This window comes from Salmo salar, chromosome ssa01 (assembly GCF_905237065.1).
Source record: "Salmo salar chromosome ssa01, Ssal_v3.1, whole genome shotgun sequence".
In the NCBI taxonomy this organism is placed as follows: domain Eukaryota; kingdom Metazoa; phylum Chordata; class Actinopteri; order Salmoniformes; family Salmonidae; genus Salmo; species Salmo salar.
In genome coordinates, this window is record NC_059442.1 from 162389859 (window position 1) to 162411271 (window position 21413).

At 41.6% G+C, this 21413-nt stretch overlaps 1 protein-coding gene across 2 annotated transcripts; it reads left to right on the forward strand.

Annotated features, from left to right (window-relative positions):
* The first annotated feature begins 2 nt into the window (after nt 1-2).
* marchf3 (membrane associated ring-CH-type finger 3) lies at nt 3-21133 on the forward strand. 2 transcript variants are annotated; one of them, XM_045720474.1, is made up of 6 exons: nt 11245-11465; nt 11921-12048; nt 12883-13195; nt 15548-15752; nt 18374-18583; nt 19585-20791. In XM_045720474.1, the coding sequence occupies exons 3-6, from the start codon at nt 12939-12941 to the stop codon at nt 19741-19743; spliced, it is 831 nt and encodes a 276-aa protein (XP_045576430.1). In that variant the 5' UTR covers nt 11245-11465; nt 11921-12048; nt 12883-12938; the 3' UTR covers nt 19744-20791.
* Nucleotides 21134-21413: the final 280 nt, after the last annotated feature.

Sequence of the window (21413 nt, forward strand, 5' to 3'; positions counted from 1 at the left end):
TCCTGCGTCGCAGCGTGTATAATCATCATTTAAAGACTTGGGATCTCGCAATTAAGGTATGTAAAGTTTAGATATTAGTAAGTACAAATGGTGTAAGGTGTGGCACATGAATTAACAAAATTAACATTTCGTTTTGTGTCTGGCTCAATACACCCACACACCCTGCTGTCAAAACAATGCAATGGGGTTCACAATGCATAAAGCTAATGTTAGTTACAGTGTTACAATCTAACAGTCTTTTGACAACAGAGCGTGTTGGATACGTGTACTGTGTATGTTATTACTTGTCTTTATGAACAATGTCAATAGTCACCGTGAAGCGTGTGATTTTTGTAAATAGTCTGATAAATTGCGAGGCTACTTTCATTTATCTAACATGTACAGTGCATTCCATTTCTCAAAACGGTATCTGCTCTTTGAGTCTTCTTGGCAGCTCTCTCTTTGGGACTTGCCTCTGATAATCCAAAAAATGCTGTCATGAGACCGAGGGCACATTTGCTCCAGAACGTTAGTTAATTAGTCAGTGCATTTCTCGTACAGTTGTCATTGCGTTCAGCTGTTGCATTATTGTTGTCCCCGTGTAGGCTTCTTCAATTGGACAGCCAAGCCAATGATGCCATACAGACTGAAAAACATGACAATATTATATTTTAAATTGAAAATAAATGAAAATATTTTATTTTAAGCTTTAACACACTCTTTTAAAGTGTTCCTATTACAGCAAAATGGTCAAATTACCCTTTTCAATTTCTCGTTGAGTGCACAGACCGCGCACACACTATGGATATTTAGCAACAGGTAACTGCCAAAATAAAGGAAACACCAACTTGGTGTCTTAATAGGGCGTTGGGCCACCACAAGCCTGAACAGCTTTAATGCACCGTGGCATAGATTCTACAAGTGTCTGGAACTCTATTGGAGGGATGTGACACCATTGTTCCACAATAAATTCCATAATTTGGTGTTTTGTTGTTGATGGTGGTGGAAAGTGCTGTTTCAGCCGCCACTCTAGAATCTCCCATAAGTGTTCAATTGGGCTGAGATCTTTTGGCTGAGACATCGGCATATGGTTTTCATGCTCATAAAACCATTCAGTGACCACTCATGCCCTGTGGATGGGGGCATTGTCATCCTATGGGGGCACAGCCATGGTAGCCAAAATAATAGTCTGCCCAGCATTTTTATACATGACCCTAAGCATGATGGTATGTTATTGCTTAATTAACTCAGGAACCACACCTGTGTGGAAGCACCTGCTTTTAATGTACTTTGTATCCCTCATTTACTCAAATGTTTCCATTATTTTGGCAGTTACCTGTATATCATAACTAATACTGAAGTTTCTACTGGAGTTATTGAGAGACACAGACATATGTGCTTATCTGGTTATTTATCTCCCGATAGATAGGGGATCTATTTTTTCGAGAGGGTCAATATGGTCATTGGTCCATGCCATAAGGACACTAGACTGAAAGATTCATTATGTTTCACAGAAAATGGGCTGTTAAATTGAGGCAAGGGGTCACTCACAGACAGTGTTGAGGTCAATTCTAATCAAATTCAGGAAGTCAACAAAAATTATAATTTTCCTTAGTGGAAAAAATGAATTTCAGTTAACTTCCTGAATTGACCGAATAGCAATGGCATTGACACCAACCATGCTCACAGAACACAGCTCCAGGGAGCAACAAAGTAGATTTACAGTGCAGTATGTGGGAGGACGGCATAGTGTTAGTGTCCTACAATGTGTGCACTGTGAAAATATCGATTGATCAGTGCTGTGGCTACCAGGTCTCACAATCCACTGTTGTAGCAGGCATTGTGCCAATTCTCGATGGCTGTCAGCCATCATGAAAAGGGAAAAGTACCCATCTGAAGTGGAGGCTGTGCAGAGGACAATCACTCCCAAGGTTTCTCTGAAGTGTCAGTTTCCTTAGTGTGTTATAGCTATTGTACATCTGTACGTGCCTTGGTAAGATGGAGGGATAAAATAGTGATGTGAATTGGGAGGAGAATTGGATATGGCTCTATTTCCCAGATGCACCAAAATAGTATTCTCAGTGTGTGTTTGTGTGTGTGTGTGTGTGTGTGTGTGTGTGTGTTCAAATAGACAGTCAGTAGTAGTAGTAGTAGTTATTTGAATCAATCTAAATGGGCACCCTTCCAGCACAAGGCCAATGTTGTTTTTTACCCCAGAAAACATCTGTACAGTGGTTTTGGTTAAGTAGTATCTCTAGATTTCTATTGGATTTAACTGATCATTCAAAATCCCTATTTCGCCAAAGAGCTTGTTGCTAAGCAATGGGATAGCTTGTCACTCCTCGTCACTCCTCTGATTGGCCCAGAAGAGTAAACAAATCATGACATGTCGTTGTTTATCTCAGACTTGATCTACTACTTGACAGCTGGCACACTGCCAAACTAATCCCCTGCAGTTTCACATTAAACTGACAATGACGCGCTATACAAGTTATTATTACATTAAGTAATTCTGTGGTGATACAGTAATATCCTCTGATTGACAGGGGTAATCCCTCCAAGCTAAAGGCACTAGCCCCTACGGGCTGAATCCATGTTGGTTTCCCCTCCCCTTGTCTGTTCAGACCCACGACAGTTCGACGCCTTCTATTAATTGCGCAAAGCACAGTGACATCACTGGCAGTTAGAAAACCCCTCACAGACAATCAGGCCTTCATGCCAATGGTATGTATGTCAACTCATAGATTATATGTGTCAGCCAGGGCCTAAACACAGATAATGTGCTAGTAACAGATGACATGCATATTCTGATAATCTCTGAAACTCATTTAGATAATACCTTAGATGATACAGTGGTAGCAATACAAGGTTATAACATTTACAGGAAAGACAGAAATGCCAGTGGTGGAGGTGTTGCTGTTTATATTCAGAACCACATTCTTGTAAAGATTAGAGAGGATCTCATGTTAAATACTGTTGATGTAATATGGCTACAGGTTCATCTGCCGCACCGAAAGCCCATTCTGGTGGGAAGCTGCTATAGACCACCAAGTGATAAGTCAGTATCTGGATAACGTGTGAAATGCTTGATAATGTATTTGATATCAACAGAGAGGTATATTTTCTGGGTGATTTAAATATTGACTTGCTTTCATCAAGCTGCCCAATCAAAAACAAAAAGCTTCAAACTGTAACCAGTGCCTGCAACCTGGTTCAGGTTGTCAGTCAACCTACCAGGGTAGTTACAAACAGCACAGGAATAAAATCATCAACACGTATTGATCACATCTTTACTAAGGCTGCAGAAATGTGCTTGAAAGCAGTATCCAGATCCATCGGATGTTGTGATCACAATATAGTAGCCATATCTAGGAAAACCAAAGGCTGGGCCTAATATAGTGTATAAGAGGTCATACAATATGTTTTTTAGTGATTCCTATGTTGTTGATCTAAATAATATTTGTCGGTCCGTGGTGTGTAATGAGGAGCAAACAGACGCGGCACTTGACACATTTATGCAATTCCTTATTCCAGTTACTGATAAGCATGCACACATTAAGAAAATGACTATAAAACTGTTAAATCCATGTGGATTGGTGAGGAATTAAAAAAATGGTATGGTTGAGAGTGATGAGGCATAAGGTATGGTAAATAAGTCTGTCTGCACAACCGATTTGCAAACATATTGTAAATTGAGAAATCATGTGACTAAACGAAATAAACTACACTATGAAACAAAGATAAATGACAAAGAATGATAGTAAAGCTTTGGAGCACCTTCAATTACATTTTAGGGGGAAAACGCAAACTTTGATTCATATGGTACATTCGTCACAAAATTGACTGATATTGCCAACTACTTTAATGATCATTCATTAGCAAGATTAGCAAACTTAGGCATGACATGCCAGCAACAAACACTGACACTACACATCCAAGTATATCTGACCAAATTATGAAAGACAAGCATTTTAATTTTGAGTTACGTAAAGTGAGTATGGAAGAGGTGAAACAATTATTGTTGTCTATCAACAAAGCCACTGGGGTCTGACAACTTGGATGGAAAATAACTGAGGATAATAGCGGACAATATTGCCACACCTATTTGACATATTTAAAATTTAAGCCTACTAGAAAGTGTGTGTGCCTCCAGGCCTGGAGAGAAGCAAAAGTCATTCCGCTACCTAAGAATAGTAATGCCCCCTTTACTGGCTCAAATAGTCGACCAAGCAGCCTGTTACCAACCCTTAGTAAACTTTTGGAAAAAATTGTGTTTGACCAGATACAATGCTATTTTACAGTAAACAAATTGACAACAGACTTTCAGCACGCTTATAGGGAAGGACATTCAACAAGCACAGCACTTACACAAATGACTGATGATTGGCTGAGATAAATTGATGATAACAGCCCCCATAATCTTTTTTTGTTAGACTTCAGTGTGGCTTTTGACATTATCGATCATAGTCTGCTGCTGGAAAAACGTATGTGTTATGGCTTTACACCTCCTGCTATATTGTGGATAAAGAGTTACCTGTCTAACAGAACACAGAGGGTGTTCTTTAATGGAAGCCTCTCCAACATAATCCAGGTAGAATCAGGAATTCCCCAGGGCAGCAGTCTAGGCCCCTTACTTTTTTCAATCTTTATGAAAATGACATGCCATTGGCTTTGAGTAAAGCCATTGTGTCTATGTATGCGGATGACTCAACACTATATACGTCAGCTACTACAGCGACTGAAATGACTGCAACACTTAACAAAGAGCTGCAGTTTGTTTCAGAATGGGTGGCAAGGAATAAGTTGGTCCTCAATATTTCTAAAACTAAATGCATTGTATTTGGGACAAATCATTCACTAAACCTCAACTAAATCTTGTAATAAATAATGTGGAAAATGAGCAAGTAACCCTGGATTGTAAACTGTCATGGTCAAATCATATTGGGGAGAAGTCTGTCCATAATAAAGTGTGACACTAACAGCACAAAAAAAAAAGATATTCCACATCAAGTAACTGATGTAAGCAGTAAAATTTGATTTAAAAAAACAGAGCGTAATACACCTTATGGAACAGCGGAGACTGTGAAGCAACACAAACAGGCATCCACACAATACATTTTTTTATTTAACTAGGCAAGTCAGTTAAGAACAAATTCTTATTTACAATGTCTGCCTACCCCGGCCAAACCCAGACGACAATGGGCCAATTGTGCGCTGCTCTATGGGGTTCCAATCACGGCTGGTTGTGATATAGCCTGGAATCGAACCAGGGTCTGTCTTGACCCCTCTATCACTGAGATGCAGTGTCTTAGACAGCTGCGCCACTCGGAAGCCCGCAATATACACACACGTACACATGGATTTTGTATTGTAGAGATGTGATAGTGGAGTAGGGGCCATGAGGGCACAATATCTGTTGTGAATGTATTGTAATGTTTTTAAAATTGTATAAGGCAGTTCATTTTGCTGGACCCCGGGAAGAATAGCTGCTGCCTTGGTAGGAACTAATGGGCATCCATAATAAATACAAATTAAAATACAGATACTACACAGCAGCCATGCCTCTCTAGATACAGTGGTTTTGCTCATGTTGTGGAAAGATATAGGATGCCAATTTTTGTTTTAGGAGGTTAGCTAGGCCACAGTTTAAGCCATACTTTGAGCAGTTCTGTACTAAACGCTAGCCCTGTCTAGCCCTTTCCCACTATAACCGAAGAGATATACTGTAGCCTATTTATACATGTGGGATTTCTGTTGAGAAGTTGGAGTTAAAAGGGCATCTGAAAAACAAAAGGGCAGATTTTTGCTCTAATATAGTGCCCCGGGAGCAGCATGTCATGCACAAGGCAGCATGGAGTCCTTTTCCAGCCATGCCACTATGGTCGGTTGGCAGCACACGCAGAGCTGGGTGGGCACTGTCCCTGGCACACACAGTCAAAGCCCCTTTGTACTCAGTCTCACATTGGCTATTTATATCCATTAACTTCCTTATTGCAGTAGATTAACCATAAACGAGTCGCTATGGGGTTTTATCTCAGAAAAGTATGCAGCTATGTTATGGTCAGACACTATTTGAAGAGGAATGCTGTAGTGTAGTTAAATACCCAAAGGCTGTTTAAGTGTGGGAACAGTCTAGATAATTGTGCCGGCCTAGAGACAGTGGATGCTCACAGGCATTTGAAATTGGATATTCTCAATAAAAAATGAGTTAAACGCTTGAAAACGCAAAAATGTTAACCATGTGTATAGAGATGTTTGGGAATGAATTTGTCTGCTGGCACCCTATACAAGAGTTGGAAGTTCTCGTGTGTGTGGTTTGGCACTGGCCAATGCATGTCCACTGTCTTTGAAACAATTATTATGGTCTAATGTGAAAAGCCTTTGTGGTGCGTTTCACTTGGCTGAGTGAAAATGAATAAACAAATTGAAAGAAATGAGCCTCCTACACATCTCTTGAGGTCTATAAAATTACCACCACCTACGGAAACCACCTTAATACATTGTGTCTGGCATCAGTACACTATATCAGTTATTGTTTTAAACCTTTTACTACCAAAACCAGAAAGGTGTTTAAATGCAGTTTTCACATACAGTATTATAAGCCAATAAGTCTTAAAAATGAGACATTTGAAAAGATTTAAGACACCACAACTATTGGGTGGGGGTGATATATGCGGTCATGCAAGCTTAGGGAGGACCACACTAGCACTATGAGAAGCCAGAAGTGCAGTCTTTTGCAGAGCTAGTTCTCACCAAACTGGCCTACTTCCTAAGTGCCCCTTCCTCTAGCTGTTTGAATGAACCACACTTTGTCCCAAAGGACACTGAGAAGGGAAGGACAAGAAGGTGAAGGGGAAGGAGGGTCTACGACTCTGCGTCCTTAAGGATGGAATTAAGACTGGCTAGAGGTTACCGGCTGTGGTCAGCGGGGTGGTGGAAAGCAGTCTGTCAAACAAGCTATATTTAAGTCTCTCTGGTCCCTTTCCCACAGTGCTAGGGCTCGGAAAATGCGAGAGGGGGAGAGACCTCAAGTTGAAGCCAAACAGCATGGCTAGCTAGCGTGGAATGCTATCGTGCTATCCTATAGTCTACTCAGTTTACTGTTTCAGTTGGGGGCTGATTCACAAGTACTCTAACTGTGTGATTTGGGTCAGGCCTAGCTAGCGTGGAATGCTATCGTGCTACACTATACACTGTTTCAGTTGAGGACTGATTCACAAGTACTGTAACTCACTCACCCCTATCTGAGATATCTACTGCAGCCCTCATCCTCCACATACAACACCCATTCTGCCAGTCACATTCTGTTAAAGGTCTCCAAAACACACACATACCTGGGTCGAATGGAACGAGCTGCAACAAACACTCAAACTGGACAGTTTTATCTCAATCTCTTCATTCAAAGACTCAATCATGGACACTCTTACTGACAGTTGTGGCTGCTTTGAGTGATGTATTGTTGTCTCTACCTTCTTGCCCTTTGTGCTGTTGTCTGTGCCCAATAATGGTTGTACCATGTTTTGTGCTACTACCATGTTGTGTTGCTACCATGCTGTATTGTCATGTGTTGCTGCCATACTATGTTGTTGTCTTAGGTCTCTCTTGTCGTGATGTGTGTTTTGTCCTATATTTATATTTTATAAAAAAATATATATATTTTTAATCCCAGCCCCTGTCCCAGCAGGAGGCCTTTTGGTAGGTCGTCATTGTAAATAAGAATTTGTTCTTAACTGACTTGCCTAGTTAAATAAAGGTTACATTTAAAAAATATATATAACTGTGATTGGGGTCAGGACTAGCTAGCTTAGAATGCTATCGTGCTACACTATACTCTGTTTCAGTTGAGGGCTGATTCACATGTAGCCCACTGAATGATTTGTTTTGGGGAGGGCTGAGAAAATCTGCATGGAATGAAGCCATTGTTTATCCATTGTGATGCCAAAATTGGGGAATTCCTAGTTACACCACATTTTGCTGGAAGAATTCAAGCTAATCCGATAACTGTGAGTCACAGTTTGATAAAACACACAGTCTTTCCTCTCTGTCCTTTATCTTAAAAGGATCGGCGACTAGAAAGACCAAACACAGTGTAAATTTAGCCGTTGTTGCTGCAGAGAGATTGACCTCTGAAAGATGGGAAACGAGTTAATAGGCCTTTGCACAATGGTTCCTCAATAAAAGGCATACCACAATGTTATGACGCACTTTAACTATGTTGTTGGTCAAACCTAAAAACAATATTAACAATAGAGATCTATTATGTTTTATCTATTGATATGGACATAAGACACTGTTTCATTGAATAAGTAACATTTAACTTGAAGGTGTTGGATATTGGTTGTCACCAACTCTATAACAATGTATACACTTAGACTACTGTATCTTACAACTGAGGGACTTGACTGACCAAGGGCCTAGACAAAACAGTATGAATCAATCTACAACCCAACAAAACGTTATACACTTGACCATGAGCCACATTCTTCCATTACATTCTTCCAGCCACATTCTTTCATTGTTCAATACTTCACCCTATCAAGGCTTGATCTAGCCTGGTTGAAGCAGACTGACGTGAGCGTTCAGTCCCGTTTAACCAGGCTAGGCTTGACCACAGCTTGTGAGTAAATCACTGATGAGAGTTAAGTGCCTGGTCCGAAGGCTTCAGCAGCAGAAGTGGCTGCCAACTGTTACACACAGAGCCACAGCTGTGACTTGAATGCAGGACAGGAGTGGCATCCTGTCCACTGAACAGCTCATCATTTGATGGCGCTGGGTCACAATCTGTTGGAATGACGCTCTCGTCCACTGGAGCCAGCCCAAAGCTCATTTAACACACTGTAACACATACTGTAGCACACTGACAAGTCATCTAATGGGAGATAGAGACAGCAACACTATGCCATAGTGGGATTGACTGGGAAAGGCTTACAGTATAACCTCATTTATCACTTTATCTCACCGTTCCAGAGCCTCCAAATATTGTAGTGAATAGGGAGGATAGCCGATATGAACCTCAACACACTAGACTCTGGGCCTCTTCGCAGGGTGACATGCAGGCCTGGAGTGGCTTATTCTGTGGGCTGCAACATGTAAAAAACATAGCAGAAACATAGCTCTTTATTCTAGTTGACAGAGAGGCATGTATGTTCTACACAATACATTTTCTACGACATTCTGTAACATTGAATGCTCCTGAATAAGCCTATGACTGTGTCTCAGTATCCACACTATGTATAAGCCCCCGTGACTGTTCACAGTATCCACACTATGTATAAGCCCCGTGACTGTTCCCAGTATACACTATGTATAAGCCCCATGACTGTTCCCAGTATCCACAGTATAAGGCCCATGACTGTTCCCAGTATCCACACTATGTATAAGCCCCATGACTGTTCCTAGTATCCACACTAGAACACTACTTAGAATGAACCAATGTATTTGCCATGCATTCTAATGCTAGTCTGTGTGTTAGTGTGGATACTGGCATGAAGCCAGTGACTCCATAGGTTTAAGTAGAGTAGGTGAGTGAGTGAGGGTCTAGGAGGCAGTAAGGGATAAATAAAACTTCAGAGGAATCTCCACCTCGCTTATCAACGACACCCAGGCTTATCTAGGCACAACAGTGCTTTCACTGTGTGACTAGGTCCTATTCACTTACAAGAATTGCATTTCATGCTCATGTTTTTGAAGTCCAGTCAGATTCAAAGCTGTCATCGCACTAAGCGAGTTAGCATGGTCTAATATTAAGAAGTTAGCTTAGCTATGTCAGTGAATTTTAAACTGTGATGTCCACACCCAGTGCTTAACAGCTCTCTGAGTAGTTATTTGCAGTATTTCGAAACTTACAGCCTACAGCATGTCGACATGGGTCATCATTCACAACTTATAGGATATTCTCACATGCAGATGTCCTTAACGTTCACTGTGTATCACTGTCCTTGTCTAACTTTATTCTGGTGTACAGGTTTTAGGCAGGAGAGTCCATTTTTTTTTAACCACATTTTCTAATGCACTTTGACGGTCTTTCCCAAAAGCATGACTCAGAATATGTTTACATCCTTTTCTCCACCATGGGTACTTGAGTCAAATAGTTTTACATTGAGTGACTGATTTACAAAGAATGACAAAAATCTATAGAAAGTACCATGAGTAAAGTGTTCCTGAAAGTCAACCAACAATGATTAATGTTCCTGTTTTGGAGGTCTGACTAGTCATTATTACTGTGTCCTGCTACGGTCATAGTTAGGCTCTTGCCTCAATTGGTCGAACCTTGTGACATGGTTGGAGATCACAGGTTGTCACGGGTGAAACATTCTGTTGCTGCACCGTGGCTTTGAAATGTAGTTTATGGCAGTAACGAGAGCTGCTGTAGTCCGCCCTGGCATGAGTTGCCTCGACGATGAGGTCAACAACAACATGTGAGGTCACCCAGTGCCAAACCACAACTTTTCAAAGCACATTGGTCCTGACCTGGAAAATGGCTACCCAAAAAGGTGGAGTGAGGGGCACACTGGGGTGAAGAAGTTACCATTCAAGGTGTGTGTGTGTAAAACAAATCAGTCAATGAAGTTTTGTTATCTGCATTTGCAACCTTAGTTGCAGGTTTGCAATTTAGGCATATTTACAGTACATCTCACAACCACTATCTATCTCCACACCCACTCAAAGCATCTATAAGGGTCTACAGTAGGCCTACGTTTCCATGGGTTGTCTGTACACCAGGTTGCATGAATGACGCAACAGGAAGTGGTTTGACATTTTTCACGACAGTTGAACAAATACGCAACACCCACACAGAGTGCCAAGGAGGCTCCGCTTCCTCTGTATCCAAACACGTGAAACAACTGTGTTCTTGCCCTTCCCTATCTTATGTCTGTACCAAATACTATTCTAAATCATTTCAAATACTTTAGCTGTTCTTGATTGAACTTGCCTAGCACAATGGAACCAATGGAAATGTCCAGAAAGTGAAAACCCCAACCACTTGACACTTCAGACAGGCTTAAAGCAAACGCTCAAAGTATTTGAAAGATTTCAAATAGTATTTGAACCCAGGTCTCGTCCCTACCACTTCTCCGTCATTTATATTTTTACACCCGTTCACAAATGGTTGTTGTGTAATCTGATAGGCATTGTGAAGAATTGAAAAAGTCACTATCCTGTTGTTTCGCTGGTCCTAGTCAGGAAGAGTTCATTGGCATGGTTGAACGTACAGTACTGAAAGCTCTATCTGTATCCAATAGCATGTCATTCACATCTCTTTGTACTGTAATAGGGAGTGCCAGAATTATAGTGCTTAGTTCCAGGGCAAAAGATCATTATCTGAAAGGAACGTCCTCTGTGGACGTGTTAACAACGTGGCTAGTAATATTACGTCTTCTCTAAGGCTCTTTAGCGAAAACTCTCGGGGAAAACCAGCTGAAGGGCTCTACTGTCTCAGCTGTATACGGATATAAAGATGCCATTGTTTATCGTTCGCTGCTAGTGTACAGTTAAAACCCTTGTGTTATTTACGTGTCTTGTTTAATGTTGATTAATTGCTATGCTGTCATACGGATACATTTCAATAGGGTTCGGTTGCATGCTTGGGTAGCTTCAAATGTTTACAATTCAAATCTTTGTGTTTATAATGTGTCTTGTTTAATGTCATTTAATTGACATGCTTTCATATGGATGTGTTTAGTGTGGTTACGTTGTATGCTTAGATACAAATATGGTGAGTTCTATTTAATCATTGCTCAACCAACCACAACATCTTTAGCCTGCAACACTAAGTATTGTTGTCAGTGTGGCCTTCCTCCAATCTGCAGCGTTGACAGAATGTTTACCTGAACACCAGACATATGACCTCAGCTGCATTGATGCGAATTAGTTTTGTGTTGACAGCATTGTTTAGTTGTGTTGTCGCAGCCACCCTCTTGTCTGTTTTCAATTTCCCTAGTTGTTCGGTGCGGTCTGGAATAGCTGAACTAGGACACGGTTAATGCCGGCGCACTGAATAGACAGACATCTGCGTTTAGTCTGGCAGTTGGAATGTGATCGCTGTCTGTTCGCCTGTTCAATTTTGTGGTAAATATCAACACAAGCTAGAGGGATTTGTACATTTTTAAGCGAGTAAGCATTATGAGAAAACATTGACAGATCCCAAACATCTATCTGTCAATACATTCAATCAAAAACATAGAATATATTAAGACACTGCCTTTTGATTATTTTGAGTGTGGTATATTATGTTGGTGTTACTCTGTTTGGAGTAGTAAAGAAACTTAGGTTGTACAGACTACTATTCATTTTTCTTCTGTATAGTTTTTAATCTATCCTCTGTCACAGGGAAGCAAGGAGATCTATACAGGTTCGTAAAGCCTCCATCATTTGAGAGTGGTTTTATACTAATAACCTATATAGATCTCCAGAACCTCAAGAGAGATGGCCTTTAGTATAATGCTAAAAGAAACATGGTAGGGAGGCCCTGCATATTACAGTAGGTCAAACATTGACTGGCATGTCTAACAATATTGATGTAACACAGGCAATGGAAAGGATTCTACTTGACTATGGACTATAGTTGACTGAATGTTCTCAGGTGAACTTTACTAACTTCGTGTCTTTGTAATTACTACACCACAAAATACAGCTTTTAACAAAGGCAGATAGGCCTAGTCAGCAAATCAAATTTTTTATTGGTCACACACATATTTAGCATATGTTATTGCGGGTGTAGCGAAATGCTGGTGTAGTGGCAGATTCAAAGCATTGAGTCTGACCTTCAGGATTTCACACCAAAAGAAGATACTGTATTCAATCCCATTGTGCCACCTGTATGTATGAAGCATCAACACACACACTTTATGATGCTTGAAACCCTTGTCAATATCACTGTATCTCTCCCCTCCTCTACTCCAGACAGATGATGCTCAGTAACCAAGCCAGACGCCAATGAAAGATAACCGTCTGCTGCCATGACGACCAGTCGCTGCACTCTGTTACCGGAGGTGCTGCCAGAGCGTTCTGACTCTGCCCACACAGGGAGCTGCTTGAGCGACAGGGACTTTGATCCAATGGGTAGCTTGGACTACCCGACAGAGCCTGACCTCCCAGGAAAAGCAATGGAAGAGCAGAGTAGTCTGGCCAATGGAGAGCCGCAGTACTACATGCAAGTGTCTGCCAAGGATGGGCAGCTGCTGTCACCTATCGTGGGAGCGTACGCCAAACAGAGGTATGGACCTGCCAAACATGGATGGAATAGAGTTTTGTACGAGTGTGGAGGGGAGGGGTTGGTGGGGGTCAGAGGTAAAGTGAAGCTAGTTTTAAATATATACCCAAATATAACCAAACATGATTTCTGAATGGTAACAAATCAAGTGCCTCTCAAAAGGATTCCCCCCCCACCCCCCTCTATCTGTCTGGAATGTCCTTCTTGTTCTCAGTGCAGTGAAAGAGGACTATATAGATCCTATAGATGAGTAACTATGGCTTCAGACAGCTACATAACTTACATACCAATCACACTAACTGGCCCTGTGGGGTAAATGTCTGTACATTTGAAACACAAAAAATGTGCTGTTCTGGCCGGATGGTGCAGAGTCTAATTTTAGCACCTTGATTAGCATGTACGCCTGACAGGACTCTGTCACTCACACACACTACGGGAGACAAAGGGGGGCTTTAGCAGCAACAGCTGCAGTCATGCAGACTGGGTCACAACTGTTAGCCCCCCCCCCCCAAAAGCCCTCTGAATAATCAGCCTGTGGCATAGAGCTAGCTAGCATATGGTGGCTTAGAGATAGATAGCATAGTAGCAAAGCGGTAGCTAGCATAGATTGGTATACAGTAGAGCTGGTAGCATACATTATATAATTTGGATCAACTTCATTTGCTACCTATTACAGAATAAATTGCCATGGTAGCTACAACGTACAATGTATTATTTAATAAATACTGATTGAAGGGTATGTGCTATCCTAGTCCCAGGTCTACTTGTGCCGTCTTTCCAACTCTATGACTGGTCTTTGGCAAGACAACACAAACAGATCTGGGACCAGGTTATAAATATGCCTTTTTGTCATATATGTCTAATATAAACTAAATCAACAAACATTACGCCATAGTTGTTTATTAGTTGTTTTCGTATCCAGTGATGTTGTCGTCATGTTTCTTCTGTTGATGATCAACATGAAAAACTATTTCCAGATTAGATTTAAAGGCTTTTATTACTTCAAACTGACGACGACTCCAAAGTTGTTTTGCTCTAGCAAAATCTTATTATTCATTATTTTGTCTGACAAGATGATGTTCATTCTGCTGTGTTAGTTATTGGCAGCGACGAGTGTTTATGTTCAAGGGGAGGTTTGTTGAGTGAGGGGCTCATTCATTCCGTCAAAGACATCGCCTTAGTTTCCTGATGAAATCAAGGCGATCAACAACCCAACATAATCATCATCCAGATTAGAGGATTAGATGCCATATAGGAGATTGGTGAATCATGGAATCATAGATTACAGTCCATATAGTAAATTAAAGTAATAATCCTCCTTGCATATGTTGTTTTAATCCAGAAAATGTTTGATTTGAGTCTGTAATCTAAGAGATGTACTGTATGTATGCATAGTACAGAGACAGAATAGACAGGGTATTCTAACAATGTGTGACAGCATCAAATTACACCAACACCTTCCCAGGGTTTTGTTATTTAACCAGCTAGTTTTCTATCCACTGAAATATTGACCTGATATTTTTGAAAACCTCTAGTCAATGAATTGTGATGTCCAATTTTAGTTGTTATTGTTCTCAGAAAGGGAGGGAAGAGGGATACTTAGTTGTTATTGTTCTCAGAAAGGGAGGGAAGAGGGATACTTAGTTGTTATTGTTCTCAGAAAGGGGGAAGGGAAAGGGGGATACCTAGTCAGTTGTACAACTGAATGCCTTCAACTGAAATGTGTCTTCCGCATTTAACCCTCTCTGAATCAGAGAGGTGCGGGGGCTGCCTTAATCGACATCCATGTCTTCAGCACCCGGGGAACAGTGGGTTAACTGCCTTGCTCAGTGGCAGAACGACAGATTTTTACTTTGTCAGCTCGGGGATTCGATCCAGCAACCTTCCGGTTACTGGCACAACGCTGTAACCACTAGGCTACCTGCCCGGATACTTAGTCAGATGCTATTGTTCTCAGAAAGGGGGAAGTAGGATCCCTAGTCAGTTGTTATTGTTCTCAGAAAGGGGGAAGTAGGATCCCTAGTCATCTGTTATTGTTCGCAGAAAGGGAGAAGGGGAATACCTAGTCAGTTGCACAACTGAATGCATTCAGCTGTGTCTTCTGCATTTAACCCAACCCCTCTAAATCGGAGAGGTGCGGGGTGCTGCCTTAATGGACGTCCACGTCATCAGCGCACAGGGAGCAGTTGTTGTTGGGAGTTAACTTCCTTGCTCAAGGGTGGAATGGCACATTTTTCCACCTGCGGTCCCAAGCTTCAAGGGGAACAGAAAACACCAGCCTGTGAAAACATCAGCGTGTCTAAAGACAATTTCTTTCTGTTCCTCTTTTCCTCACCTCGTTCTATATCGCCGAAGCCCTCTGCCTGAGCGGCCCATGTGTCGGATCTGTCATGACGGAGGGGGTCAGGAGGAGCTGCTCTCCCCCTGTGAGTGTGCAGGGACCCTGGGTACCATCCACCGGAGCTGTCTGGAGCACTGGCTCTCTGCTTCTGGCACCAGCGCTTGTGAGCTCTGCCACTACCAGTTCACTGTACAGAGGAAGAACCGGCCACTGATGGAGGTACAGTATACAGAAGCATAAGTACACACATGCACACACAAAATGCAGCATGTAAATAAACCATTGTCATAATGACATGCTACCCATACACATATACTGCATGGCCCTTCTCGCTGTGCATGGCCCTTCTGTCCCCATCTGTCCACATAATCCCAACAAACACATATATGTTTGTCCGCGCTGGGCTTAAAACCAGGCCTTAGGCCTGTCCTGTTTTTCCATGTTGTTTTCATGTTACATCAAAACAACATGCCGAAGGATTTTGTTGGCTCTTGCTATCTTTTAGGAAGAACACAGTCTAGTAAATCTGTCATTTATAGTTAGTTATAAGCTGTGGTGTGTGTGTGTGTGTGTGTGGTGTGAAGTTTGGTCTATATGCACAGATGGAATATGAAGTGAAGGGGGTTGAAGACACTTTGGGCTTCTGGTAAACATTCCATGACACTTCACACACCCCACTTCCTCTACATTCTCAGCAGTTACACTAGTTGTCAGCCAATCCTCCATGTTACTGTGGATTATATCATCACACTGGTGTTACTGTGTCTCTTATTAGCAATGTAACAGTTAAAAGTGCATGTTTTTCAGGGGTGAGTTTCCCGAAAGCTCTTAAATCGCAAAATAATTGTCAACACACAGCAAAAACACCTAGTCATCTGTCCTCTGTAAATGAATACTGCAAGTGAATGAATAAATGAACTCCAAATGAGTTTTGGTTCTCGTGGTAATAAGTAAGCTCACTGCCAATATTGGTTGTATTTCTGAATTTCTTTATCCCTCTTTTCCCCATCTATTTGAAGAAGATTTCACCCCATATTTTTGTGGAATGAATTCGACCACAATAATAATGTGTGTTCCTATGTATGTGTGTGTCCTCGTCTCCACAATAACCTCTAGCTAACATGTTATTACCCCCTAGCATCTCCTCCATTCTTTGTGCATCAGGACACTGCCTCCATATTTAATATATCATTGGATAGCGGTGGTGCAAAGTGGTTGTTTGGTGGCAATTACACCCGTACCATGCATACCATGGTAGAATTTCTCATCAGACCTGGGTTCAACTACTATTCCAAAACATTCAAATACTTTGATCGTTTGCTTAAGCCTGTCTGGTGTGCCGAATTGGTGGGATTTGCGATTTTGGGACAGTTCTATTGGTTCCACTGTGCTAGGTGAGCTCAATCAAGCACAGCTGAAGAAACTGAAAATATTTAAAATCATATTTGAACCCAGGTCTGATTCCTCATGAATATAATATCTCATCTATATATCGTGCCTCATCGTCTGGATCATAAAGAGAGCTCTGTTCCATGGGGTTTTGAGGATGCACCAGGATTTTATTTTATATTCTTGGAGTCATAGACTTTTAATATTGACAAACCACAGACATTGTGGGTTGGTTTGCGGTTGAATTTCTCGTTATGTTCAGGAGAAGTCTACTTTCCAAATATTTGAAGAATGGGCTTTAGTTAAAGATGTACTCTTGAACATTTGTATAATTTCATCCATTAGTTTTGAAAATGATGCTCACGAGCCAAGTGTTCCCTGTTTTTTGTGTACTATGTCATCAAATTGTGCAATATGTTGTCCATTTCGTATGATATGTTACGTCCTTAAAATCATACAAATGTTGAACTATAGGTTACTAATTTGTTGCGTTTAAGATCCTGGAGTGCATCTTTAATATACTGAAACCAAAGATATTGTTGGGTAGTTGGCAATCCACGCTAGCTGTCTATCAAAGCGCATGTTGCTTTGGAATAGAAGCTGTATGCAGACCATGAGGGTCGTAGCTAAACCAGCAAGGCATCATTTGGTTGGCTCTAACCCAACCAAGCCCAGCCCCCGAAGACCTGACCGGCATCCTGTTTTAGAGTAAATCCAGTTACTCTCCTCTCTCTTAACATATTGCTATCAAACTCAGTTAGCAGTTTTCTGCTAGCAATACACTGCACCTCCAGTTCCTGTTAGCTGGAAGACCATAAAACAATATAACGTTAATGGTGTTAGCTGAGCAAATCTAGAATTTACTGTAACAAGACCTCGAAAACCCAAGGGTGGTTACCAGAGTCCTATACTACAGTACATACCTGGTTTGAGGAATTAGCGAGGTAACTTTGGTCAATTGAGTTCAACTCGGGATAACCAATACCAAGGAAGTGGCTCATATTTTATCCAGGTACATTTCTATATTAATGAATCCTCCTGGGTAGGCTAACTCCATTTATCCCGAATTAAGTGTGAGTCGCGAGCTGAGGAACAATGAAATCAGATTCCCTCCCTCTCGCAAAGATTGCGTCATCATCCCCTTCATTTGAGAAAGACGACAGACAAAATATTTTCTTAATCAATCAAATGCTATTTTTTAAACACACCAAAAAAGCAATGTTAAAATACCTATCACATTGCACATTTAGTGTCGATGCACTCGCATCATTTTCATGACGTTGTCAGCCAACCCGTCTATAAAGACTTCAACAAGCCTATTTCACACCGTAGCCTGTTGAACTTTATTTCATTTTGATTTCAGCACAAAGGAAAATGTGCCACTGACTTGCCCATTGATTGATGTTTCTGTTGTCAGCAAACGTGAAATTCTCTCCTCTCTCCGTCTCTAGTGGGTGCGTAACCCGGGCCTGCGCCAGGAAAAACGGACGCTGTTCGGCGACATGGTGTGCTTCCTGCTCATCACGCCTCTGGCCACAATCTCGGGTTGGCTGTGTCTGCGGGGGGCCGTGGACCACCTGCACTTTTCCAGCCGCCTGGAGGCCGTGGGCCTCATCACCCTCACCGTGGCCCTCTTCACCATCTACCTCTTCTGGACCCTGGTGAGTATAGGGGGGATGGAGGGTGGCAGCCAGTACATCTCAGCAGAGGTCAGACTGATTTTGGGCGTTTCTTGTGCATTTTGCGCAAATTCGTTCTCACTTCGATGTGTCTGTGACGCAAAACCCTTGCACAAATAAATCGCATTATTCACAAATATCTCATAGGGAGGACACATAAAAGCCATTTGACTGGTAAAAAACAATCTAACAAGTATAAACATTAGTTGACTCTCTGGATCCTCCATTCCTATTGTGTACACTGTAGGATCCTCTTTTCAGGGTACTATGCAGGAAATAGGAATGGAACCCTGGGAATTTAGCACTTTTAGTCAGATATAGACATTGCTCAACACAAAACCAACGTCAGACCAGTGTCTAGGGCAGAGATGGGAAACTTTGATGGGGGTGAGGATCACAAAAAATCTGAACTCATCATGAGGGGCTGCAGTTGCTTGGGTCTTTGTACCCCCCCAGATAGCTGGCTGCTAGACTAATTTACCAATCTGAAAGAAGTTAGCTGACATTGGCTAATTGAGTGACTGACAGAGATACTGCTGACGCAAAACCAAATTTCACCTTGTGTATTGTACTATTCTAGCTTGACACTGCGTTTCAAAAACATTGATCAGAGGGCCTTCAAAAGGGGCGGTCGCATGCTGCCTGCCAGCCGCCCATCTCTGGTCTAGGGGCAATTTTGTTCTACATTTAACCTTTATTTAACTAGGCAAGTCAGTTAAGAACAAATTCTTATTTACAATGACGGCCTACCGGGGAACAGTAGGTTAACTGCCTTGTTCAGGGGCAGAATGACAGATTTTTACCTTGTCAGCTCGGGGATTTGATTCAACAACCTTTCGGTTTCTGGCTCAACGCCCTAAGCACTAGGCTACCTGCCGCCCCAACATCTTCCTCTTCCACTTGTTTGGGCTTGCATAATGCATTACAGTAATGGGCACAGTATATACAGTATTTAAACATGATTTGGCCTCTCTCTACCACAGGTGTCGCTCAGGTATCACTGTCGGCTGTACAACGAATGGCGGCAGACCAATCAGAGGGTGGTGCTTCTCCTCCCCAGGTCACATGGTGAACCGTCTGCTCCACCCTCTTCACGAGGCCCATCTCGTGAAAAATGGCCTTCCAAAGAGACTATTGTCTGAGCAGCCCTCTTCAAAAGCCATGAAGGAGAAACACTGAGGAAGAATGGGGATAGTTCCATAGGCGCCGGAACAGTATTTGCTTCTGGTGCCCTCCAGTGCTGAACTTTGAAGTGCCCACACGAGTGTGGAATTGCCACCAAATGTCATTAATGGGCACCTAGGAATGGTTTAAACACACATTTACTAAGGCGGTAGAGTTACTGTACAACAGAGACCTCTTCGGTGAAGCATCCATTTTGGACTCAAAATGCAGCATTACATCCCACCACAATGTCACAGGGATGGACAGGTACATTTGGTGATATAGATGGGGTGGAGTGTGTAGTTGGTCATAAAGCATTTGGACTGAAGGACAGCCAGGAAAAGTTTGCCACTGTGACCGTATGCTGTGATTGGTGATTCCTGTGAAGTGCAGAAAACATTATGTCCAGTTCATATAACATACCAACATAAACCTGTGTATAGTATTACTATATTAGTCACATTCTACCAATCAACAAGTCAAAGCCCAGAGTGTAAATAAGTACTTCAACTACTTCAGTATTTTACATAGTATTAAACTCTTACCTTTACCTACATGTATGGGTCTCTGTGCCTCAAACCAGGGCCATGTTCATTATGCACCAAACAGAAAACTTACTGAAACAGTGAGGGACTACCTGGACTTATCCAGTAAGACACTCATTTTTCATTCTGTTTTCAAAAGTATTTAAAACGTTTCACTACGATGTGCCCTGCTGAACACGATCCAACTTAAAAGACAGGCTTTGTGGAGTGTTAAACAGGGCGTAGGTTGATGTAGGCCTATACTAGCGGCTGTCTTTCTTTGCAAGTCCCCCCCTTAGATAAGTACATTGAGGTCGACCTTAACATATCAAAGGGACATTTTGAATTAATTTATATTTTGGCTACAAAGTAGTTTTTTGTGTGAAAAATACAATATGGTTTCAGTTGAGAACTGATTGACTGTAGTATATGTTAATATTTTTTGTGTTAGTCATTCACTTCACTTACAAATAGCTGTGTTTATTAAACATCCCATCTTTGACTCATGAGTGGCCATTAGTCATTTCAAATATGTCATTGTGTTAATGGTGTTATTCTTTTGTTCAAGGATTTTGTTGTCGCTGCCTTGTAAAGTATTCTTCTGTAATAGTTATCTTCCTAGAAATGGTTGTCTAGCCTAGTCAGGCTGATTAGACGGGCCAAAAACACTGACATTCTGTCTAGAGAACTTCTTGTTATACCAGATGCATTAACCTAAAGTATTTTTTATCATATTGAGTACATGGTGCACTTAACTCTTCAGCATCTTCATTTGATCAAATGTCAGGCTTCACTAGGCTACACATTGAGCTTTTTGAAGTGGAATAAACTTCCGTTATATGTGTGTGTGTGTGTAGGGGTGGCAGTTTGATAAAATGTCTTCTCTCTACAGTTATTTTAAAATTCGGCTGTTTCCAATAAAAATGAACTTAAGGACTCCGGAGCTGTTCTAAATGTTATTACATTTCCATTAAAGTATAAGTGTATTCATCGGTGCACAACCTAGAAAAACGTTTTGCAACTGACAATGTTTTGGAACAGAAACTAGTTTCTGATTGGATAAGTTCTGTTTTATCCCTCCCCATGTCTACCGTTTGCGTCCTAGTTAATGCACCCCAGTTGCT